At 39.2% G+C, this 26,778-nt stretch overlaps 1 protein-coding gene across 1 annotated transcript; it reads right to left on the reverse strand.

The window, feature by feature from the left end:
* Positions 1-858: 858 nt before the first annotated feature.
* Positions 859-26,778, reverse strand: rras2 (RAS related 2). The gene is made up of 6 exons (XM_063881503.1): positions 26,363-26,778; positions 7,171-7,258; positions 6,891-6,993; positions 5,362-5,470; positions 3,604-3,722; positions 859-2,884 (listed from the first exon to the last, which is right to left on the reverse strand). Exons 1-6 carry the CDS (start codon positions 26,462-26,464, stop codon positions 2,797-2,799), a joined length of 609 nt encoding a protein of 202 aa, XP_063737573.1. The 5' UTR covers positions 26,465-26,778; the 3' UTR covers positions 859-2,796.

Here is a 26,778-nt window from a genome sequence, read left to right on the forward strand (position 1 = left end):
GAAGAAATGACACATTGTGAGAAATAACTGCAACATTACTGAGAGTGATGATGCCTTGTGTGATGGATTTACTGAACCATCAGAGAGTTTTTACTATAACTGGTTTGATTAGAAAGACCATTATGTGAATTCCATAGTAAAGACATATAGGTCAAATCTCAACGGAAGTGAACTCATAATAGTTGTACTGATGTGTTGAACAGCACTCCACCTCCACCATCAAAACACACAAGGGTAGGCCCTGTATATTTGGAAGAATTGTGATGATGATGACGATGATGATGATGATGATGATGATGATGATGATGATGATGACGACGATGACGATGATGGCCCATCACCTTGCTAAAACTCTTTATTTTAAATGTTCTTCTGCTCATCTGTTACATATTTATGTCTTATGTGTTCTTTATTTCTTTTAACCCTAGTGGTTTAACCATTCAATAACATTTCCTGACTCAAACATCCCCCTTGTGGTCAGATATGTGTATGCATTTTTTAGCGTGTCAGAAGTAGTATGTTTTCATTGTCTTATTTCGCTCTAAAAGGCTTTTATTTCACAGAGGCTGGAACATTGTATGAAGTTTAAGCATCTGGCATAGATGTGTGTTAAATGTGTGTTAAAATAAGTAGCAGCAGTAAATGTGGTATTTTTGTGCCCCCTGAAAACGATATTACTTCCAAGAGACGAAGATTCATTCCCCATCATTACTGTATTCTGAGCATTGAGTGGTCATAATGATGCTATACACCAGTCATGTTGTGAATAATATTGATTCTACTTAAACAAGCCTCAATGTGTAAGAATCAAATCTGTGCAGCCTTTTTAAATCTAAAAGAAAGATTCTCTACCCCATCTGGCTCAATGACAGATTTTATTTTAGCACCAAAAGCTAGACACAGGGCAAAAGACACTGATATGGAAGAAAAAGAAGAAAAAAAACAGTATGATCTGAATGTACACTAGGATTTGCAATAAGGTGGGGAGTTGGTTTTTTAAAATCTCAGTTATTATATTATTTAAGTCATTTGGTATTAAACTCCAATGAAAAGACCAGAATCGTTTCCAAGACGCTCTCCCACATGACCGGGCCTTTTATGCTCAGCGCTGGTGATGAACACCTCAAAGATAAATATATTCTCCATTACTAAGCCACAATAAGAAATTACATTCACGGTCACATCTGGTTGAACAATCCAATTTCGCAAATTTGGGGCCAATAGTCTTCTCCAGCTTAAGATCAAGAGAACTAAACATTTCTCTTGAAATATATAAACAGCTAGGCTGTGGATGTGTTGTCACTTATAAACATATAAAAATACTTGTCAACTAGTTTGATAAGAAAATAATGTATAAAAGTAGAGTAGAAACATTTAATCAAGTCCATTACTTCCATCATCTGATTTTCTCGTTTTTTGTATCACAAGAGGATGATATGGAAAACAATCTGCAGTACTTCATTCATAGGCCCAAACAGAAGTACAGTAGTGGAAAGGGAAGGCAAAACAGTACTTTGTGTTTGTGCTGATGATTTCTCCACAAGTGGCAGGTCCAGTGAACTCCTGAGCCTTTGGGGAACGGCTGCGCATCTCAACTCTTCCACTTGTTTTCCGACTGACAGATCATTGGGGGAAAAAGTTGTGCAACAGAATAATTCAAAAACACCAAACAGAAATGTTGCCACTGTGTTATTGGAATGATATGACAGTTATTTGATCTGTTTGTAGACTAAATGTTTTACAGAAAAGATGCATTACACTGGAATGATCTGAACTGACCCGAGCTCTGAAAGCTCCTTGATTTGCAACAAATAGATTTGATAACATTACTTGTCAAAAGTTCAATATGGAGCATTCAGTGTTTTGAATCATGTTAGTTGTCAAGTTACACAATATGCTACCATTACATGTATCTACTGCTTCTTAGAAATTTTAAACAATGCCAATGTTGACTAAACCGCCACCTTTGAGGATAGAAATTCAGACAAATTTGCTACTTTCTGTTCATTGATGAGATAGCATAGGATACGAACACTTCAATCTATAAGACGTAAAAAATTTAAATACAGTAGACACAGTATTTGGCAATTGAGATGAAAGCAGAAACCACAGACAAAGAAGAAGAATCCACTGCAGAATGCCATAAAATTCTATCATTGTAGCTTTAAGGGCTGTCTAGGCTTTATACTTATATACATACTTATATATTCACTTTCATATATGTAGAACCAAACTCAACCTCACACACTGTACTGTGGTGATTTAATAGATCATTAGAAGTACACTTTGAAAATCACAACAAATGTCACATATGTACAGTAGCAGATTAGCACATGGGAGTAAAGGTGGATATGGCACAACGTACACAAAGCTTCAGAAGATAATCTCTCTGCTCTGGTCAGACACTGGAAACTAAAGAAACTCATCAACATTCTGGATATATATTTTTCATTCAATCTCGGTAGCAAGTACAAAGTCACTACAAGGCAAGAGAAGTCCTTCAGAGTACAAAACATTAATTTGTCAGGCTGATTCAGAAGGCAATGTTTAGTGTTGGGACTCTCTCGTTTGAATTAGATTACGGCTGAAGGTAGAGTGGTGTTAAAATTTGGCATTGTCAGTTGTCCATAGTGATGTCCTGGGGACAGCATTTCTTCGTCAAAGTATCTCAGAAAAGGCCATCTGAAGTCATGCACGTGGAAAAGGCAGCGGTCAGTCATCCACTTAGGATGTGATGTCAGGCAGAGTGGGTGGGGGGAACAGAGCAGCTGCATGAGTTACAGTGATAAGGCCGACTCAGACGATCACACAATGGCAGCCACTCTTGTCTTTCTCTTTTCTTGTAGGCTCTGGCGACGGTGGACATTCCTGTTCTTGGAATTTCCTGGGAGTTGGGAGAAAAACTGTCATGACTCACCGGACTGGTGCTTTTGCAATCTGTCTTTTTCTTTTGTTTGAAACAAAAATGACATAAACCCTAAATTCAGTAAAAAGGTTTTGGTTATCCGTCTGAAATTTCTGTCTGTGCTGTTTAATCTGAGCTTTTTCTTACTGGTTCAAAGTTGACAATGCGCAGGTTGTAAACATGGTAACACTTTCATGGCAACTGACAATCAAATTTGATCAATCAATCCACACACAGTCCTGGTGAGAAAGATAAGCCGAGTTTAGTTAAACTCTTAATAAATTAAACCTGAATATGTTTATTCTTATTATTTAATTGACCATTGGTATAATCTTATTTTAATTCATCAATCACTTTTGGGGTGTTTCTATGTATTGATTGACTAGCTGAATGTAGAGAAATTAAAATGAAAGAGGAGGGAGAAATGCAACAAAGGCCCCTAGCCAGACGTGAACTAAGAATTATTCATGGTCATTGACTAAATCCCAAGGCCACCAAAGCGGCACCAGGCACACTTGAGTCATTATTATTTAATATTACATTAACAAAACCTTCACTGTGTTCTGCATTATTAACAACGATTATAGGAGTGCCTAAATGATCATTTTTTAATCCAATATCATACTTTTGAAAACCATACATCTAAGATCCACATGAGGACAATATACTTATAAAAGTTGCCTTTATAAATGACATACCTGATTACTCTAACCAGCTCGTGGAAAGCCTGGTCTACGTTCATACGGATTTTGGCTGAAGCCTCCATATATGTGACCTTCAGTTGTCTGGCCAGCTGCTGACCCTCTTCCTGGGTTACCTGAAGGAAAAGGAGGAAGAGAATAAGAAGGGTTGGGAGCTTGAATGTAAATAGTTTGTCAACATACGCATCTTCTAAATGGTAGTTACAAAGTGCCTGAACTGTATCTGGGCTAAAACGTTATGGTTGTATGCATAACCAATAAAAAAGTTGATGCTCAATATAGTCTATAGCCTACAGATCCACAGTTAAAACGTTCCGAAGCGTGACCTTATGACTCCTTGTGTTCTTCTCCTCTATTTATGATCACATCCAAAAAAGATTACCTAAAGACTTAACATTGCTGGTTTTCTCCACTAATAGTTCTAGTAGGAACAAAGATTGAAGACCACAATCAAACTAATAATTTTTGTAGGGCAGAAAAGCTGAAGCCTCTGCTCTAATACTGCTGTAGTACGAAGTGAGTGTTACATACCATACGTGCATACGACTATGTAGAATCCACTTTGTACTACATACCACACATGTTCGGATCTTCACATCCAGGGGAAAGTGAACCTCAACACTGAAGGAAGAACTTCCTTATTTTCCAATTTAGCTTCTTTCTTAGCTTAAATATATTTAAACATGAAGGTGTGAAATATCCATAACATCTCGACCACTTTCACTTCATTCTGACGTGATCATGATTTCTCGTAAGCATTCACAAAATCATCAACCATTAGTTTTCAAAAACCTATTAATTACATAATTCACTGTGGGACAATACTGTCTATTAACACCATATCTGAAGCATTTTTGGGTGCAAGTCCCACGTAATTGTATTTCACTATGTCATTTCTCAAGTGTAAACTTACGACACATTTAAGTTAGTCTGTACTCATCTGAGACATCCACATTTTGAAACAGCTGTGCATATTATCTGGAGCTGAATTAAGCAAAAAGGTAATTAGATTCAAAGCTTCAATACTCCCTGACAGCAACAGACCAACTTTGAGTCTACGGATTGTTCTGTAATGTTTGGTGGAAATATTGAACGTAAAAAGGGAATACGAACTAATTTGTTTGTTAAATAGCATGAAATATTAACAATAAATCTCATAGTGATAATACAATTACTTAGTATTATTATGCATTCTTTTTATGCTTCAATATCAGAGCTATCATCAGGTTTATTAGGTCATGAGTTATATGGTCAAAAGTTGTCATCTTAATCAGCAATGTTATCAAATATAATATATTTAATCTCTACATGTCTCATATAGTCATGCATGTAATATTAATTAATAAACAAAAGAGGCTAATTACCCATAAGGCTTGAAATGCTAAATGCTGATTTCAGTAAATAAACCCATTGGTGGTAAATAGTGTGCCAGTGATGCTCCTTCTCACCATGAGGGGGTGGTGTGGATTCACTGCATGAATTGACTGCACACCAACAGGCAGAAAATTCATAATTTCATCACACTCCCTTTTTTCTCCACACATCCTCCCCTCCTGACACCACCACTCTACAGCATCTCTTTTATCCTTTTACTCACATCCTGTTGTATCTCGGCAGCTAGCTGCAGCTGCAACGCTTGCTACCACTTTCAAATATGCAAATGTTGGTCCTCCGGACTCCATCTCTTCAGATGTTCAAACACGATGTATGTTTGTTACTCAGTGTATTCAGATCTCTGCAATGTGTTGGACTTACTTGTCGTTGTAGTTCCAGGTCTGCTTTGTTTCCTACGAGGATCATGGGGAATTCATCTCTGTCTTTCACTCGGAGGATTTGTCTTTGGAATTTGTAGATTTCTTCAAAGCTATAAAACATCAAACAGAGTGTTATGTAGTGTTGTTATAACAGGTTATATCAACTTTTAACATGTGGATGCATACATTCATTTAAAAATGCACATGCGGCCAACATTGCAATGTAGCTCAATGACCCACCCCTGCACACTAACACACCCACAACTTGGGGTCATCACCAATATGGATCAGAGCCGCACTATTACAGAAACATACATTGTGTTTGTCTGAGGTTCGTCCCTGTGTACGGACCTGACCATAGTCCCGCTATAGTATAGAGGCCATGTGCACTCTTTCAACCAAACGGCAAATAAAAATGTCAATCTGGATTTAAAAAAGAGGCAGAATGCAACCACAAACCCAGGACGGCATTCCAGCCAAGGGCCCGCAGACAGCTTGGTGAGCACATAGTAAATCTGCAAAGACTTGACTAATATAAATGGAGGAAGGAAAGACTGTTTACTATATAAACATTGGGAGAGGGCTGTGGGTGAGAGGGGAAAGCAGCTCATGGCACTGCGGGCAGGGGTACAGACACAGAGAGGAGGGGATGTGACGGAGTACAGAAAGAATATCATACAGTGCTATTTCAAACAATTTAAAAGGCTTGAAATCACATAGCAGTTAAATCAAGCAGAAAAAATGTCTTTATTCTTTTACTATGTAGTTTTAAAGATTTTCATCATCAGCTTTTCTGTTGTATGTCCAACACTGTAGCTTCTAAAGGATTGTTATCTGTAGCATTTAAATCACAACTGCCATACCACAGTTAGCACAGGTGTCACCTTATCAACAAGGACTGAACTCATAAGGGTAACCATTTATAATCCATAAGATTTTACCTTCAAATGATTTGATGCCACACTGTTTCACAGAAATCTATCCTGTATATTCTGTATTGGCTTTTTCCACTTTTTTATAAAAGCCATTGTACGTTTACACCAAGTCAAATCTTTAAAACCAAGACTGTTTTATACAGTATGATTGCTCAATGTTAAAAGCCTGTGCTTTTACATACTGAAATGAAAATGTCCATGTCATAAAGGGTTTCAAAGTTGTGAAATGTTTAAGGTTTATGTTGACCTAAAGATGTCTCTATATTAGCCCACATACTAAGGTTTAAATAGCACATAAGCTTTAAACAGGAAGCAAAGGTACACCAATAAGTGAATTCAAGAGAACCGGATGAGGGAGGAATGTTGCGAACGAAAGAAAATTAAATAAGAACGGCGCGGGGTTCCGGAAGTACAAGCAGCAACAAGTGAGAGTATCGATTTATGGTTTTAGTAGAGTGAGAGGCCGAGAAGGAGGGAAAAAGAGATGTGTCATTTTGAAACAGTAAAGAGACATGTGCAAACAGAAAGAGAGAGAAAAAGTAGAGTAGTGGGCTTTGCAGCTGGGAGTTTGCACATGACGAGAACTGTCACTCACCTTCCTCTGTCAGTGACTGAGAAGACGAGCAGGAAGCCCTCCCCTGTCCTCATGTATTGTTCTCTCATGGCTCCAAACTCTTCCTGTCCAGCCGTGTCCAGGACTAGAGACAGTGTACACAAATCACTCACAACGTGCATCAACAGAGACTTTTGCAATGAATCCCTTAAAAAGTACACAATACAATATATAGTGCAATAGAAAAATAGAAATACCATAGGTGTGTAGTTTCTGTACGAGTATTAACTGTGTACATTTTTGTCCAGTACAGTTTACTTACTGTCAAGTCTGGCTGCTCTTTCGTCAATCACACACTGCTTGGTATAGGAGTCTTCAATCGTGGGGTCATAATCAGTGACAAAGTACGACTGCAGGTGAGAAAGAAGAGAAGAAACTGTAAATATATGTGGGGTTTATACATTTTGTATGGTGGAGATGTTAGAGGTATAAATTACATTTACAATGAGTATGTGAGTATAAAAAAACATGCGTTATCTTTTAAATTCAAACACGAAATGAAGCAATAATGTGCCTTTCACAAGCTGTGACATTACAGTAAAACTGCAAATTATAGTTAAGGAAAATGTACTGTGTATGGTAGGAGAATGGTGTCCACTGCCCACTTTTATGAGTATGCTTTGTTTTGTCCCCACCGTCAACACTTCCTGTTCCATTTCTATGGTCAACACATTACTGAAATCCTGCTTAGAATGAGTATGTTCCAAGGATTTAGGACACAGTGAGTAGAATCAGCTGGCTTAACAATGAATGGATATGGGAACAAACAGCCACTCTGTCCTTGTGTTTTTGGTTACAACAGCAGAAGCAGCCATAATGACCTCTACCTTTACAACCACACTTCAGACAGGAGGTAAACACACTGTCTGCAGACACTTGCACAGAAACAAGTCTTGTTAAGAGTCCCTCACACAACAACTACTACTTCTGTAGAGACATCGGGCTGTTACATTTACAAGATGTTCCTTCAGTTGCAACAGTGGCATCGCTCACTCCTGCAGGCTTTACTTCTTTTATTCTTTACTATCTGGTCTCCTAGTAACCTCAACTGGAAGGGTGGGGCCAGGGGGCAAGGAGTCGGCAGGAGGAGGTGTCATGCATTTTTTACATTTTTCCCATGTTTTGTAGTTCTTCCTCTCCTAAGGGACTTGTTAAGTGGTGACAGCTGAGGGGAGTGCTCAGGGAATGTCAAACCAACACCCTAAAACACGGAGCGACCTCGAGGACTGAAAATACAGACAAGATTCCCTGTTGTTTTAAAAACAAGACAAATTAAACTTTTACATTAACAATCATGTTTGTGTATGGAACTGTGTCATTTCACACTGGTTGAGTACTGCTTATTACATTGTATTGGGCAGCCAGGGACACAAAAGAGATATTGATTTGAGTGTACTACATGTCATAGTCAGCCTCTCCTTGGAGAATGGAAGAATGTAAATAACTCTTTAATTATTAACATGGCCCACATGACACATCGGCATAACAAATGTTATTAACCAATTGTATCCTAAGAAATCATCAACTGTTTTTGTTTTTAAAGAGATTTTTATGCAGCGTTTTTGAAGAAAGAAAAAAAATCTCAAGGCCCCGGCAGATATGCATTAGACATGTAGGTCATTTAGAAACCGTGATGCCCTTTAATTAATAAGTCTATCTTTTACTTCTAAAATGACCTTAAATCCAATCCCCAATTGCCCTAAACTTTGTATTCTGAATCTGTACCCAGAGGCCTGTTTGTTAAACAGCAAAGAGAAGAAAATGACAGATTTATGTCTATTACAAGCAAGACGTTTGATCTCTCTCTGTTGGAAGGATGTAAAGAGCCCTTCTGTTGGCCGCTGGCTTAAAGAGTTGTCTGCATGCCTTGTCCTTGAAAAATGTACATACACAGTGAAAAAGAAATCAGCCAAATTCTATGAGGTTTGGACTCCCTTTCTTACATTCCTGGAGAATTGTGATCTTGGGGAAGTTTTGGAGACTTGAGAGTGGTATATCCATAGTGAATACTGAATGTATAATAACTTTGATGTCTACATACAACCATATTGTGTCCAGCACCTATTTTATGTCCTTTATGTAATGTTATAAGCCTGTATGTGCGTTGCATTTTTTATTTTATTTAAATTATTATTATTATTTAATTAATTTGAATCTATCTTCCTTTGTTAGTTCTGTTTATTTTCCCTTAGTGAGGGGGAGGCGGATTTACATTATTAATGTTGATGTTTAACTTTTTGCTATAATGTACCATTGTGGATTGTCGATTTCTACAAACATCTGAAAATCAATAAATGCATGTTCAAAAAAAAAAAGTCTATCTTTTTTCTTTTCTTTTCTTATGAAATGTTTAGCAGGAAAATACTAAATGATTTCCCCGCAACCAAAGGATAAATATTAAAATTGTGTGCCAACATCCCAACATCGAAATCTATTCACTATCATAAATGGCAAGCTCAAGCTCTAGTTTGATATGTGAAGATTTGTAATTGAATCATATTGTGTTTTTCTTCTCACCTGCAGTTTTCTTTTGTTGCAAGAGATGCAGATAATCTCTCCCTTTCACTCTCCTGTCGCTCTGCAGCAAGCAAGTATTGTGGCCTGTGTCAAACCAACTCACCACTCTTCAATAATTCATCAGTATTACTGTGTGTCCTAGAACATGCTTCACTGCACTGCACTGCCTTCAGACGACCAGATAGAAAGACTGAAAGAAAGGGGGAAAAAAATCTGCCTACATTTTCACCACTCTCCCAGCCGTTGCTTCAGCACGTGACCTGGGCTTCCCGTCAACCTCTTATTCCTATTCTGTCAACCTCGGGCAGCCGCAGTGAGCTCTGCACTCCTCTCGCTATATCTCCCCTCCCTCCACGTGCTTGGGTAGTGTAGCTGCCTCGCACACTGTTCTGGCTGAGCTGATACCCTCAGAGCCGTTCCCCGTGATAGATGAGGCTGTTTTGCAGTGCCAGCAGCACTGGAGCCAGCACTAACAGGGCTGGAACTGGGCGAGGGGGCTCGGAGAGGGAGTTCAACATGACTCAGGAGGACTACCAATAACTATGTGACATAACCAGTCTGAGTCATGTCCAGTAACATGAGCCATAAATCTGATATAAGCCGATGACTTCATCAGCTTTAACAGGCTCCTCAAAACAGAATGAATCAATCTGTATTCGAGTCGAGTAAAGCTGCCTCAAGGTTTTGGGAGCAAAAGCACCCACAAGTTATTACTACGTCCACCACTAACAATTAGGGCAATGTATAAAACCTCAGTAGATTTTGACCACTGCCCAAGTAGCAGAAACTGTGCCGAAGGTTAGGAGTAAGTCTTTTGTGAGGTATTTATTACACATTCTTCTAAAGGTCTTGTACAGTTGCTTCTATTAAGACAACATTATGTGCTGATGTAACATTGAGAAATTGAGTTTAACTCCAGACATATAGGTTTCAGTCTGAAAATATTGATTATATTATTATCAATTCCTCTTTTATTTTCTTGGGTATTTTTACCATTGATCTGTTAGTTGTCTATAACTGTAGAATTGTTTGACAGAACAGTTTGAAAACCAAAGGATGAATTATATAAAAAGGATATCCTTATTTGTGTGAAGGTAAAGCCACAAAGGTTTAATATTTTAGCAGGAAAAAATACTGAAACAATTAATACAATAACTTTGGTCAATTGACTAAAAACCTTTTGTTGTTTGTTTTATTTACTATTTTCGTACTGATGCCTCAACAACAGTATTGTGCAAACATAAATAAGGGTAAATCCAAAATATTTGCAACCTGTGATGGTCTGGTAGATAACAGTAAGAACACGCACCCTAGGGGCAAAACAATTCCTAGACACATTTACATTAAAAACACTGGACAGCTGATAAAAGGACTAGGAGACAGATTACACTAATACAAAGTGTCACACACACACACACACACACACACACACACACACACACACACACACACACACACACACACACACACACACACACACACACACACACACACACACACACACACACACACACACACACACACACACACACACACACACACACACACACACACACACACCTTAATAAAACCTGAGAATAAAATGATGTGTCACTTAGGCCATCATTAAGCCAGTGCTGACATGGCCACAATTGTGAGCCTGTGCATTTGTGAGCTCTAAAAACCAAGATTAACAGCATCATTGCATTTTAGACTGTGCGGAAAGAAAATAGCTATGTGCATAAGCACACTATGCAAAAAAGCAGAGTTGATAAGAGAATAAAAGGGAACAATACAAATCCCAAAGCCTGGAGAACCAAGCTGCAGGACAGTTTAGATGTTGGTGGCCCCGGTCTCCTCACCAGGAAGGAAACTCCACCTCTAAAAGCAGGCAGCTGGCCCAGCCGAGCCTTCTGGTGATGGTGATGTCACAGACATGTTCCCCACCCTGCCTGCCTACCAAAGTCCAAACCTGTCACTCAGTCCCCCCCAGCATTCCATACATCCCAGCCCTCCACCCACACACAGCACATGTACGCTCACACAAGGAAAACATTAGAGGCCGGTTTCCAGCACGATGTCGGGGGATGAGTCTCAAGCCTTTTTGTTGCTGGCTGTTCTTTATGTGAATGCTTTGCAAAACAAAGACGGAGTGAAATGACAAAAAACACTAGGGATGCAAGTAAAGATTATCTGTTTGATTACTGACTTGAATTTTATTTGAGATTAATTAGTTAACTGTCCATTTTGATGGAACAACAGTCCATTCACCAAACAAATCCAATTGAAAATGTATGTATTACCAAGAAAACTGACAAATAAACAAATTAGATAACCTGGAACCGGGAAATATGTAGCATTTTTGCTGTGGAGATGGCATTAGTGATTACATAGATAACATATTTGCTGTTGATAAACCTCCTATGGATCGCCTTTAAAGCCATGTTTTAAAATGTAGCCATCAATGATGCATTTAAAAGCACTATATTTGAAAAAAACTTAGCAAGCACCTACTCAGGTTTCTTTTTAGCCTCTTTAGTCGAGACATGAAGCAATAAATACTGACTGACTGCTGCTTGCCAGCCTCAAAGAAAGCAAGAACGGGTGATATGTGTAGGCGTGTAATCAACATCGTGCTTGCACTATGCACCCACTTCCTCTCCACACAAACAGCTTTACTAACACTAAATATAGATCCTTTTCCATCTCTGTCTGTTATCCTACTTGTTTGGTTATAGCCGCCTCTATGACTGTTAACCATTACAGCATCATTAACTGCACAGAGCACAAAACCACAGATTCAGCACCAACACAGAAAAACATGAGATTTCCACAAAAAAAAAAAAAAAAACCTTGCGCTATTAATTAACAGAAACATACTGTACCTACAGAGATGAGGGAGACAGCAGGTGCCTGCCTACTACATTATCTTAATTAGAGGGAATGCTGAGCTAAAGAAAATAGTAATTGACACCGTTTGGAGATAATTACCTTCCACACACTGCCTGATGCCCAAGGAGAATTCACAGAGTTTGACTGTAAAATCAGCCGTAGTTATTCTCTTATTAAAGAAAAGTCATTTAATTGTGTTATTCTAGAAAAAATTCTTTCAGCATTTGCAGATTTATTATATTGCACAACCCCCTTATTCTGTGCACTGACACAGCACAGCACAGCACACACTATTTCTTCATTTATGAAACTCATAGATAATACAAGAGATTTTGTCATTCAGAATAGTGAAAGTAACACCAAGTATCTTATTTTGACGATGTTCTGGCATCAAACAACAACTCAACTTGGGTTCCCAGAACCACCACTCAAACTTGCTTGTTTTGTTTACATTCTGAAAGTAAACTAACAGAGATGAAGCAACAGCTCTGGATGGAGATGTGTCGGTGTGAAAATGAACTGAGCGTAGTGTCATGCATTTGGCTAAATGCAAAATAGAATTGAAGGTGAGCAAAGACATTTTCAAGACTTGTTCTTTCGTTTGCCTAAGTTTATTGAATTGTATTTGTTCATGGAAGATTGAAAAGAAAATCATTGTGTTTATACCTGCAAGATTGACAATCAGTAAGACTAGATTCTTAAAGCCATCACAGAACAGTTGCAGAGTTTAGATGTGTTTGAAATGATCATTTACTATCAGGAAATACTTAATACTACAATTTCTCACAGTGTTCAGCCGAAGCTTCAGAAAACTGGCCCTCACGTTTATCTCTGCTGACAGAGTGATACAAGCTGCTACACAAACTGAGACATCAGCATCAAGGAGCTGGATAGATAGGGGTGGTCACCAGACAGGGCCAGGGTAGAGATGGGGGAAATTGCCCCCCCGTCTGACAGGTGAAAGACGTTCAGTGGGCCACAGCCAAGTGTAGCAATTTCAATTAACGACACAACGACAAGCCAGACAGTCTGGAGCCTGCTAGGTCGCAGCCACGGAATGTACCATTTCTGATAATACATCATGACATGACAACTCATACATTGTTCGTGCAAATTAAAACATAAAAAATGTAGAATGGTATAAATATTCATGCCAGTCCTTCATTTCAAGGAATATCTATGAAGGTAAAAGGAAATTCATATCATTGACTGGATTTATTTTACTACACATAGATGCTTTTTCGTAAGCTTCCAGGATAAATATCTGTCCATTACAATCTACTTTAACCTGCGTCTAGATTGAACTTTTTTTAAGTATAACACACAAAAGCAGGATAGCATTAGGCATTGATTTAAGTAAAGATACATTTGACTGGGGGTATACGTATACTACTTCCTGTACCCAAATAAATGCTAACAAAGGTTTAACCTTTGCTGAACCTCTTGGGTTGGACTCCGAGCAGCCGTCAGTAATCAAATAGCCACCGTGAGGGTTTAATGTTAAACAGATGGAATTGAGGACCATTTCCTTTGCATTTCTACATTTCATGTCCTCCTCCATCATCACCTCTCTTCCCATGCTTCACAGGGTTTCACACAAGTGGCACAGGAGTCTGTGTAAGGAGTATTGTTTGTTGAACAATTAAGAGTGCTTGAAGTGAGAAAAAGTGGAAAGAATAAGACAGAATGAAAGATTTGAGGGGGAGGGAGACTGTATGCAACATGGAGAGGGAGAGCAAGAAAAAGAGGGGGAGGGAAAGGCATTAACTTCCTGTGGAAACACCCACTTTTCCCATGAGCTCATACAAACCAGAAAGGTCACTGATTCAATACCTAATACACAGAGAGAAAGAGAGCTCACAATGTGTCTACTGCCTTAAAGGGCCACCGGGGAGCATTCTGTTAAAGCCAGGAAAGCTTAAAGACAGTACAATTCACTGCAGAGAATTGAGAAGAACAATAGGTTTTGATTGACACTTTTTTAAAACTCTGCTATAAACCTGAATGATTATATTGCATGTTCAACAGCCAAAGTAATAATACTCATATAGAATGTTTACAGTTAGAGAAAGCAGTTTGGGTGTAGCACTGAAATCTTGGCTTCAAGCCGAATTAAATGAACTCATGCACATCACTCCTACAAGATCTCTTCCTCCTAATGCACAACAGATCAATAGCTTGTCCCTTAAATCATTGCCTTGTCCTTAAATACGGGCTGACCAGTGAGACTCTGCCTCACCAGACAAACCTTTGGCATAACTCCAACATCCATCCAGTAATATGACATCACTGGAAATGCAGATCCTGCCACTTTAAAGGTAATGGATAATTACATTTTCATTACAGGTAGCCAAAATGATAGACAAAACCACAAAGACAAGGTCTAAATTGAAAATTGCTAGTCAGCAAAGGCAATATCAAGGGGGAGGCACACACACACATCTAGAGATTAAGTAAACTGGCTAACAATAAGCTGCATAAACAAAAAAACTATTTATAATCTTAATCTTACTTAGACATTTTAACCACAATGGTCTTCCAAAGGTCTCATGTTTTTCCTTTCCTTTTTACAATATTGGACTGTGGTTGGTGCACACCACTGCACTTCATTGCTAGGATATAGGGGTGCATTTTCATTCAAGTTGCCATTAATCAAACATACCCGAACGGTACTTGGCTTTTTACAACTATGTTGGACATACTGGTGTTTCAAAATTTTAAGAAAGGGACATACAGTGAATGGTCCAGCTAGCACTTAAGTGCTGTAGAGTTGCAATAGCACTCATGCAGAGAATAAAGCAGAGGATAAATGTCCCAGCAGTCAACCCCCTGCTCTCCTTTAACCTCTCTGGCATTAATACATCAATCGCCCTGCTAAATATCAATGTGTGCTGGACTCTGAACACTTTTGAACCTGCTCAAAGGCACAGAATCAAAGAGGTGCCATTTAAAGGCCTTTTTCCACCCGGTGACTGGGCTTAAAGCAGCCTATTTTTCTCTGTAGTGGTCACACTACAAACTATTTCTTTAAATCAGATTCATAAGTTCACTTCGGTGAAATATGAGTGACCAGAGATCTGCAGAAATATTTTACGAGTCCACAAACAGACAGAACAACCGAAAGACAAAGAACTGTGTGAACCGTCCTTATTGTTAAAGCTGATTACGTGACATCACTTATGTTCCCATTCCCTGCATTAAGCCTACCCTAAGCCGGTTTGTCTATGGCCCTTCCTTGTTTTGCAGGGAGGGATGAAAAATAAAGACATATTTTGATAATCTCTAAAAAGACATGGTGATTCCCCCCTGACTGCGTATTACTACTGGTGAACCCTCATCAATGCCTGCTTTTGTAGAAGTGAGAGAACATCGGCCCATGTGATGCTGTATCAAAATTGTCACAAATTGAGAGAAAAAGATGTTAGGGATGAAAGAAGAAAGAAATCAATACCCGCAGGTTCATTATCCCACTCACTTTTAAAACATAAACATATTTAGTTAAATCATAACATATATCATAAGACCGTGTTGGAACCCATTGACTCAGACAGTAAAGGGTTTAAACATTTTTGTTTCATTCTAGGCTTTATTCTTCTTCCTCTGCTTTTCCTTGGTGCAGAAGTATTCCTGCATGTGCTCATATCAACAAAGATCCACTGTGACGGCCCAGTGAGAGGACACCAGCTACTGCAGTGGCTGTGTGGACAGAGATACTACTGTGTGACTTTCTAAAGCCCATACAAAGTCACTCAAAGGAGTGTGGCTCACAGTCTGTGGTCTATGGTTTTCAGAAAAAACGTATGACTGACCGAATGATGGGATACTTATCAACACTAAAAATGAAAAACACTCAAAGGAACCAAAAATGGTTTCACTGATTAACATTATAGAATATTAATAATCTATATCCAAACAAATGACCTACTTCTAACATACTAAACCCCTCTAAAAAGACTGAACAGCACCTGCAGAAATTTGTTCATCATCTCCCCCCTCTCTGCTCTGGTACAACTGCTGAGTGTGTATTCCTGCACCAGTGTACTCGGCGGCAGACTATAATTCTTAGCAAGGGGTGATATGTCAAAGTAAATGGGGCCACTCACTCGCATCATGTCAGATACACAGCAGCATTACCGTTATGTGCTTTTAGGCCAGCACTCCAACAACACAGGCAGCAGAAACGTCATTACTGAAGAGGGCAACTCCTCATGAATAACACCTAATGGACACATCTTATCTCTCTGATGGTTTGTCCCTGCCTGCCCAGTCACCATCATCAAAAGTAATTTAATTTCAGGTAAATAAACTGATCATTATCAACAACTATGCATGGCACAATTACAAATAAAAGAAAAACTTAGGATAGCACAGGCCTCCACCAAGAACAATGCTGCCTTCATGCTTTCCATGGATCAGCTGGAAACATCAAGGAAGATACAAAGAAGATGTATCTAGGGTAGGGCTGAACGATTTTGGAAAATAATCTAATTGCGATTTTTTTCCTCAATATTGCAATTGCGATTTAATATGCAATTATTTTTTCAAGGTCCTCTTCTCATGTATTTTTCAACAAACACAAGCAATAAATCAATCGTGATTACAATCGTGAACCTCGTGAAGTAGCAACAGTAGCGAGGCACGTCCTGCACAATACCTGACGTTGCGCAGCATCTTCTTTTTAAAGCCAAAATAATTCCACACAACTGACGAGCCGCCCCTCTTTGGTACCAAACTTCCAGCCGTGCACTCTTCTGACGAGCCTGAGGCCATTGTGCAACAGGTTCAAGCGCAGCGTTGACTTCTTTCCCTGCCTGCTCGGCTTCGCTCGGCTCCGCACCGCTCGCTCGCAAGTCACGTGACCAGATCACGTGCCCAATCAAATCGCAGCCTTTGCGGTTGGAAAATCTCGTTTTGTCATATCGCGATATTATCGCAAATGCAATTAATCGTTCAGCCCTAATCTAGGGCTTATTTTATTGAGTGTTTCCAGTATTTAAATGTCAATGAAAAGCAAAGGAAGCATACCAAGATATATTTCGATAATCTCTATCAAAAGCTGTGCCAACTTTCCAACTTATTGTTTCAACTTGATGGGGAAGAGAACACATTTTTCCAATAATTGTGACTCCACAGTAATGCAGCATTAATACGTCTTGCACCATCTTGCAATGTAAACAAAAGTGAAACCTGGTTTGTGTCCCTGCTCATCCCTCGCCAATGCTTCGCCTTTCCAACAAGTTTGATGAAAATGGCCAATCGTTTTTCCATAACTCTACAAATTGACCGGAAAACGCAACCTCCTCGGCACAGGCAATGCTTGAAGAAATGTAACAAATACAGATTATGGGCAGTGTCACTAAACAATAAAAAGGCTAGGTGAATCATATGCTATGGACTTCAAAGTCACCAGACATGTGGCTTGTGGTGGCCCTGACACATGACTAGAAGAGTGTAACTTTCAAAAAGGCTAGCTTGTCAACAAGTTGATTGTGTTTTGTCTGCGCAGGGCCTGAGCGCTACATGCTCTAACTAACATTTTGGGAGGCCTGGCTGCGAGTGGACAATGTTTTGGTGAGACAAACCAAACACACTTTTTAGGCAGCTGCTGACTTGATTTGCATTGGCGTGTGCCAATTTAAAAGACTGCATCAGGCCTGCCGACAGCAACTGGTGCTGAAAACACACATTTGCTGCATGTGTTAGATTAGTGTAACAGTCACACAACAGCTGTGTCACTGACTCAACCAAACGCAGAAATGTCTCAATGTATCCCTCAACAAATGTACCTGGTGCAGGCTGAACAGCCTTCCTGGTATGATCTCTTTTCTTAACAGTGGAGGAGAGTCACACTGGGCCATTGTGGTCAGCATATTTGGACACGAGTCGTGCTGTACTGTCACCTGTTGAGGGGTTGTCTCATTCCAAGCCTCACCTCCCACTGATGGACAGCAGGTGCCACGCAGGCCTCTGGACGGTGCCTGCATGAGACGTGCCAAATGTCTACCAGCTGCCTGGCAGGCAGCTTAGGACCCCGCATCAGCGACAAGCACAGACATATAAAAAGAACCATTCATAGTGTTCTATCATCTAAGCTACATGGAACATTTATATTCTAGATGTGGCACACTACAGAAGGCAGAACTACTTTTTATAACATTGTAGATGATGTTTAAAAAGGGCACACACTGATAATAAATCCTATATATAAAATCAACAATTGCACCACTAGTGGGATGATTAAATTTAGGCACGTCACATGAAAAGGTGAACGTACATTTGGAATGCTGAATGTTACAAGCTGGTGGGAGCGGGCTGCTAAAATAAGCAGCATCAGTTTCCCATAGCCAGAGTTGTTGTTATATGACTCTCAGATGCGAGACCTGATACTGTGCACAGTTATCCTGAAACAGACAGATGTGTGAATACAGAACAATAGCCAAAAAACAACACAGAGGAACCCGCTGCCCTCCCTGTCCGTCTGATTATCTGAGGGGCACTGACCGGAAAACAACAGAGGATATTGCAGGTGAATATAAGATATTTTTATGACCTATCGGAGGGAAATTATACAATTTTAAAGTAACCATAAAAAATGTTGTTTGCTTCGTACTGATATCTATTAGAAATATGTTTATTATGGTAAAATACATGAAATTGAAATTTAGAAACACATTTGGTTGTCATGTCATGTTAAGCATAAGCTTTCTTTATGTATTTTACACATGAAATTGAGAAGCAGCATGTGAAAATGTGTTGAAACTAACTTATAGAAATTTCATGTAGATAGAACTCAATAAATAGGTTGCACAAGTGAATGGTGTACCAAAACACAGTGTGTATCTGCTCTCTGCTCTTTTGATAGGTACTTACAGACTTGTGCGTACACGCTACAGAATTCATTGAATTTGTTTTTGGCTTTTGCAGAGAGACACGCAGAGGGAGAGAGATAGGAGTGGTTGAAATTATCATCTGATCTCAGATCTGTTTTCTGCTTTTCTGGATCACACCTTAGCCTCCAGCAAACAACTTGTCTCTCCACAGAAGAAGACAGAGAAGATGATTCAGAAAAAGTGAGAAATGGATTAGAGAGCAATGATCACCGACACCATACAGCTTTTTCTACATAATCACTTCGATATAAGCTTTACAAATGAGTATAAAAGTGGTTCTCACATGGAGCTCCTCTAACTGTTGCTTTCAAGGCTGCATACGAGTCAGGATGTGAGTGAATGAACTGAATGGAAAACATGTTGTAATAACGACATTTCTCTTATGCAATTTAGGCTTGATATGTTCTGTTCTGCCAGGTTACAAACATGTTACAGTCCCACATCAGGAATAAGGTTCTTCTTTGACTGAAGAGGGAAATGATTGTGTTAACAGAATGACATAACAAGGATAAGAGATATGCAAAACAGAAAACTGATTTATGACAAACACAAACTGTATGACAAGCAATAAACGGAAGACCTGTGCAGAATGAGGAAGCAAACTTACAAAAGAGGTGAGCAAAATCTATTGTTTTTTGTGGAAAGTATTCATATATGAATGTGTGCTTGTGGACACCTGGAAAACCTCTAAAAAGGCCATTGAAACTCACACAAGAAACCGACATAAAAAGAGATTAAAATGGTATTGAAACATGTATTTAAAGTAATTTACTGTGTGTGACAGTACATCTACTCCTAATAATTGACAACAAATCCTCTCAACTATAAGACTGACAACAACCTGGGGTAAATCATATATCAGAATGGATCACCAACAAATTACACCGAAGTCCAGGAGTGCCTGATGCTGTATTAATGTGTGTTAAATTAATGCTGGTTAAGAGTCATCTCCCTCCCTGGATAGTCATTAGTTTCTCTCAGAGCTAAAGGGATGACCTGCTAGTCTCATGAGCTTTCCCAGATGGGGAGTGCGTTTATGGATCCTAAATTTACTTTTACATGAACATTCCTATGGTGAGCAGCTTGGCATATTTCCAGATTCAAGTCAATAACCTCATCAATGCGATTGTTCTTATCCATGTATTCAAATAGGGCTAAAAACATAAAGCCTCACAAGTGGTCCTTGGTGCTGCAATGTTCATCACTTGCCACAATACACAAGTGATCGATGGCAGAAACAATATACTGTTACACCACAAATTATAAAAGAAATACTCTCAGATCCTTAAAATGTATGGATGGAAAATTGTAAAATGTGTCCTGAGGGTTGCACTACCAGTGGAAAAGCCATAGTCTTTACAATCAATGGGGTTTATCTTCTTGGATGCATTATGTACATTTCACACATGCCTACCCATTACTTTATAAGATGTCTAGTGTAGAAGGCTGGTATTAGTGTACTAATAAAATGCCATAAAAAAGGCCAGTCCCTATTTAAAAAAGACATCCCTAGAAATGAAGTTACAAGCTGCATTGCACTTTGGTTTCCCTACGTCTCATAAGTTCAAGAATTTGTGTTTTCTGTTGCTATAATATCCCATCTGTCACACACTTCAGGATCCTGACAAAACAGGTGACTAACCAAGTAGAAAACCTCTTGTGAAGATGTATGTATGCTCAATAAAACACAACAACCTCAAGCTAAGTGCTGCACAGTCACCAGCCACAAGGCCAGCTGACTTCCTAACTGATTGGTCACACAAGCCGTATTTAGAAACATACTTATGATCTATGGCTATAACCAAGCCTGAGTTTGATGTTCACTGAAGTCTGACAAGTGAAGAAATATCATTTAGTATGTAAGAACACAGTAAAGTTAAATCCTAACAAACAATACAAGCAAGCAAGATTAACTTGCATTTCTGTTTAAATGCGTCATTGCTGTTATCTGTCCTTTCACATCAGAAAGTGTTTTAGGTGTAAGAAGAACATTAATAAATGTTGTGTGGTTCATATTTAGTTGTTTTCTAATTATTGAGCAATTTCTACAATATTTGTGCTAGCAATCACATTATCATCAATTCTACTCTTCTAACTATACACAGTTTAAGTTGTTAAAAATAACTTTTCATTAGCAGACCAAAGAAGGAAATCCTATAAAATCACTGACCCAAGGCAGGTGGAACTTGGCTTCAATATCTACACAAGAGTCAAATGAGGGTAAAGGGTGGTGGTGGGAAAAGGGAAATAAGGCACAGTCACACAGACTTTGTGGTACTGTGCTCCATCCAGGCTATTGTTTAAAATTCATTGTTGAGTTTTTACTGGAGCACACTAACATGAAACAAATATTAATGTGAGTGGAGCACCAGCCTCTATAAGAAAACTGATCCTTAAAGGAATCTACCTATTTTGTAACTACTTTATTAAAGGAGTATCTTTTTTTCATACACACTGCGTTTGGAGAAGCAGGCAAAACACAAGTCATTTTCATTTATGTTTGTGCATGCTGATACTAATAGATGTTTAACAAGCAAAGTAATTATGAAACCATTCACAAAAACTGTTTATCTACCGGAATTGTTTGCTTTACAATTTACAATTTTTCCTTGCAATAGTCACTGCACGCACAAGACCTGAATTGTTTTCTCTAGGTAACATAGTGCCGAAAGGCTGTCCTCTAGCCTCTTAAATTATTGTTGTTTTTTGTTGTCATAGAGACATTTACTTAATTTTACCTCCTGGTTAGAATTTGTGTTGTCAAAACCAATGAAGGGCTTATTTGCTTTTGTTGCGGTCCTGCTCTGTGAGAAATCAACAGGTGACTTTCCTACAGAGCTAAACAAACAAGGTCCTCTCATCACCTGCGCTAACAGCCACGCATGCACGCATTCACGCACGCACAGACACGCAGCTGCAAACCCTACTGTAAAAAAGAGCTTACTGTCATATGGTTCATTCTTCCTTCCTCCAAAGATATAAATGTAGAAACACTGGTCAGAATATAAATGGAATTCTTTGCACTCAGCGGTATGACATGTGACATATCCCTGAGCCATACAGAAAGCTTCAAAACTGCATGTATCCAAAAACGGGCAGAGTATGCTGTGTGTGGTTTTATGTACAACTAAATAAATCAGAAACGCACACACTAAAGCGTCGCTGCAAACACTTTTTCTAACCACCTGTGGCTTCTGAGAAATGCACATGAACACGGTCACTTCATTCAACTCCAGCGCTACTATCATTACTACACCTTGCCTCCACATGCCCAACGAGAGCTGCCATTATAATCTGTGTTTATTCTATTGAATTACTACTCTAGGGCAACATTCTTCCTAAATGACCTCATATCTAAGCAAAATATTTAAGATATTTGGAAAAGGAGTAGGAGTATAGAAAGAGAGGGGTCACTTCAGCTGTAAATCCAGATGAGGTCTAACATAAATCCTCAAATTATCTGTCGGGACTTGATCAGCCAGGATGTTTTGCTCTCATACATGAATCTCCACTGCCGGGGGCCACCACAACACTAATATTAGCAACCATGTGAGCAGGCAACACCATAAGTCAGAGATCAGTGATCAGATCACCCAACACCTCATTATGGAGCCGTCTTATATAAGGAGATCCTTTGGTTACTCTTTGTAAATTAAATCTGTTTTTGATGTGTGATTATTGCTTGGGTAAAACAACCTACACAACATCACCCCACATGCTGTGTTCACATGGCAAATGTGAGTCATGTTTGCTTAGGATGCTTCCTTCTTTATGGACGTCACATTAAAACAACACACTGTGCTCCAAAACTTTTGTCAGATGACTCAATGTTATGTCATGCCAATGCTATCTCAGATTGAGTCAACTGTTCGGCATCAGGGAGGCCAGCAGCCCCCAGAGGCTTGCCACTCTGTTATTGCTAGCGACATCATCTTTTATCCCCCAACTCCTAGAAATCCTTGCTTCAGCACAGTAGTCGTTTTGTATTTGTCTTAGACTCTGCTCAGCACCCTCATGATTAGCACTGGGTTTGCACTGAGCTCAATACTTTTAAGTAATGACTGAAACGTGCCAATAGAATTGAGTATCAAAAAACTGCAAAGTTTCTATCTGGCATAAAAAAAGTCATGTTGCTTTTAATCACATATTTCCTGATCAATTTTTTTGTGTGCAAAGTGTTTGTACGGCTGCTTTTGTAAACTCAACTTAAGTGCTTTTAATAGTTTGTTTTGGTACATAATCTTAAAATAAGATATTTAAACAATAGTTTTAAAGCTCATGTATCATATTGGTTCCAGTAATGAAAATGTTCAAATGACACAAAATTGAAACATGACTCCTAAAATAATTCATGTTTATTACTCTTATATATTTATTTTGTTGTCTGTGGCAATCTTTACACAATTTTGTGTTTATTCCTCTTGTTGTTGTTTTCCTGCCTTGTTAATTATTATTTTATTTTACGGACAAAGTTGGATTTTGTTCCATCCTTCTTGTTGATTTTGTTTATTATGTCGGCAGTTCACTGTACAAAAAGACATTCCTGCAAATACAAACATACAACACATGATTGTCTATTTACAATAATGACTTCTTATCTCATTGATGACTGTATATCAAATAACAAATTCATGTTCTTTATAAAAGGTATGAATTCAATGTAAACCATATCCAAAAGTAATTGGAAGAAAATATTATTTGTGTAAAATGTGAAGCAAGAGTGTTTGGAAACAGTCATTGCAAACCAGCAAGCCAAACAAGAGTTTCAAATAAAGGTTTTGTGGTTATGAAGAGACTTTAATCACTTGCATTAACGCTGTTTTACTTAGCCCTGACAGGAGGCATGGTATATTGTAAAATGTGTTATATTTTATAACACGTGCATACTGCAATAAATGTTGGAGAAAATTTCATCAAGCACATTTTGGAAAAACACATAACACTAAATCAAAAACCCTGTCAAGACACACAGACACACAGACACAGACACACACACACACACACACACACACACACACACACACACACACACACACACACACACACACACACACACACACACACACACACACACACACACACACACACACACCTCGAGTGATTCAGGAAGCCAGTCATGTTTTTCCATACAAAACTAGAAGGTCCTCAGAGCAGCAGCAGCAGAGTGACTTCCTTTTGCCAAAGGGCAAAATTCCACATGGTCCGTGACCATTAACCCACCCAGGCTGACTCAGACCCCCCACCTCCTCAACGCTCAACATAGTTCTGGGGAAAGCCTCAACTTCACAATCAGCTGTTAGGTCTTTTCTCTTGGCAGGGGCCTTAAAACAACTTCTAAAGAGGATGTAGGTTCTCCTGCTGCTGTCAACATCTCAATCGCTCTCACTTTCACACCAGATATGCCAGCCGATGGCAAGAAAAGGCATGAGTAAATTAACCGAATACAAAATGCATATAAAGTGGCTGTTCAAGAAAATCCAAAATTACTATTGAAAGAAATGGATTATACCTTGATACTCCTTGATGATATTTTCTAGGTTGTGTTGAACTGACTTATTCAACAAAATATTATGCATTAGGTCATTAGATAGTAATAAGCTTTTGAATTATTTTACCAGTGGTGTGGCTGGCACTGTTCATTAAGCAGGAGATTCCGTGTGGAGGCTGCTGTTTTATTAATAAATCTTTCAGCATTCCTCTTAATGCAATGATAAAACAATCATTGCTTATTATATTAAGTGTTTCTTAAAGAACCAAAAATAATTATGATCTCCAAACTGTGAAAAATCTTCCCAGTTATAATATCAATGTTAACACTGTTTTCAAATCCAGTAAAATGTCTTTGGTGCATTTTAATTCAGCTTCAAATGCTGGCCTACTTCAGGTCAGTAGGGTCAGCAGGCTATGGCAAATATCTGTGCCACAGCAATCGGATCCCGTTTTACTTGGTATGCAGTTAATGAGCTTTTTGAACCCTCATTAGACATTACTTCCCCCAACACACACACAAGCTTTTCACCCCCACTCTCAAAACGTGTGCCAGCCCACTATTGTCTGACAGTGTGAAGACATGCAGCTGCCTGCAGTCTGGTCAGTACCACACTGACACGAGGGGGAAACACACAAGGCAAAGGTTAAAGTTTGTCATCTCTTTCATACAGAGTGTGTGTGTCACTGTGTGTGGGGGGCTTTTCAGAAAGGAGCCCTTGCTTAAATGACTATTATGAAAGCTTGGAAGGTCAAAGCGAGGCAGGCTAAGTCTGCAGTGTGCTGGAATGCAACCAGGCATAGATGGAGGTAACTCTTTACGTGCCTCTTATACGTGACCCAGATGGATTTTCAAGTAAGCTGCCATAAAAATAATAGAAACCTAGTCTTTCAGGGGGAAATGGTTAATTATTTAAAAACAATAATAACATTAGTGCAGTTGTTCTTCTGTTACTGGAAATGTTTCAGATAGGGTAAGCCAGCAGCTCTCTTTGATAAGTCTACATCTGAACAGGTTAATCATTTTACAATGGGTGTTATGCGCTGCTGTTCTGCTTATTATATGCATTCAACCATGACGGATTTGTGTCTTTGTTAACTTATTTCTCGTGAGATTTTGAAGAGTTTAGTGGCTCCAAATAATAATATTAAAACTACATTAACATATATGAGGGAACCAGTAGGCTTATTGAATGTATTCTTACAAGGTTTTTTCTGCAACTTCCACACTGCACTTTTTTATAGACTCTGCAGTTTCCTTTAAGTTTATGGCTTGGTAGACTAGTACAGACTACATTTTAGCATGGACTTTTAATCCTCAACTTTACTCTGCAGAGAGTTAATAAAATAGGACTACTAAGGAGATCCGCAGACCCACTTTCCTTTCTCTTTTGACTAGAGGCTGTGAGCAGCAAAGTGGAAGTGGATCTCTCGGAAATCGTCGTGTTAAAGTGACAGCCTTCCTTCCTCGATTAATTCACAAAATAAGGCTTCATATCTGACCCTTTCATCTCGTAACAAACAGCCACTGTAAATAGTTGTAGGCCTCAAATAAAGTATAGATGAGAACACCCCGGTATCTGCTTACGGGGTTCCCGTGTCTGGCCTCCCCCTGATTTCACCGTGTTTTCGGATTGGCGTTTTAAAGCACTGGAGCTAAATTTCATGTGAAGTGTGCACGCTACTGACCTGAATAAACTGGATAGTCAGTGCTGATTTCCCGACACCACCTCCTCCGACCACAACCAGCCGATACTTCTCCTGCACCGAGCCGTCCTTCCAGCCTGCCATCGAGGACACTTCGTTGCTCGCCGCCGCCGCCGGAACACCAGTGAACAGCAAACACCCACTTTTTCCTGTAAAGTGAAGAGGCCCTGCAGTGTGAGACACCGGAGAGAAGAGTCCAGAAACGTGCAGAGAATGACTCGTCGGTGTAGTCCGTTAAGTGCACGGATAGATAGGGAAGGGTCTACGGAGCTACGGGCGCCTGTCCATACGCCTGACCGTGATTCAGCCTCGACAACACTGCGATGTTCGAGCCGAGGATCCGAGAGTAGTGATCAGTCAGACCAGTACTAATGTCTGGCGCTAGGGGCCCTTCTACA

The sequence above is a fragment of the Eleginops maclovinus genome, chromosome 4, assembly GCF_036324505.1.
Source record: "Eleginops maclovinus isolate JMC-PN-2008 ecotype Puerto Natales chromosome 4, JC_Emac_rtc_rv5, whole genome shotgun sequence".
Classification (NCBI taxonomy): domain Eukaryota; kingdom Metazoa; phylum Chordata; class Actinopteri; order Perciformes; family Eleginopidae; genus Eleginops; species Eleginops maclovinus.

What these genes read in the sequence shown, in the direction of transcription:
- rras2 (XM_063881503.1), bottom strand. Translation starts at nt 26,464, where the DNA reads ATGGCAGGCTGGAAGGACGGCTCGGTGCAGGAGAAGTATCGGCTGGTT. An exon ending in TCAGTCACTGACAGAGGAAG is followed by an intron (nt 5,471 to 6,890) that starts GTGAGTGACAGT and finishes GATGTTTTATAG; the next exon opens with CTTTGAAGAAATCTACAAAT. An exon ending in ACCTGGAACTACAACGACAA is followed by an intron (nt 3,723 to 5,361) that starts GTAAGTCCAACA and finishes CTTTTCCTTCAG; the next exon opens with GTAACCCAGGAAGAGGGTCA.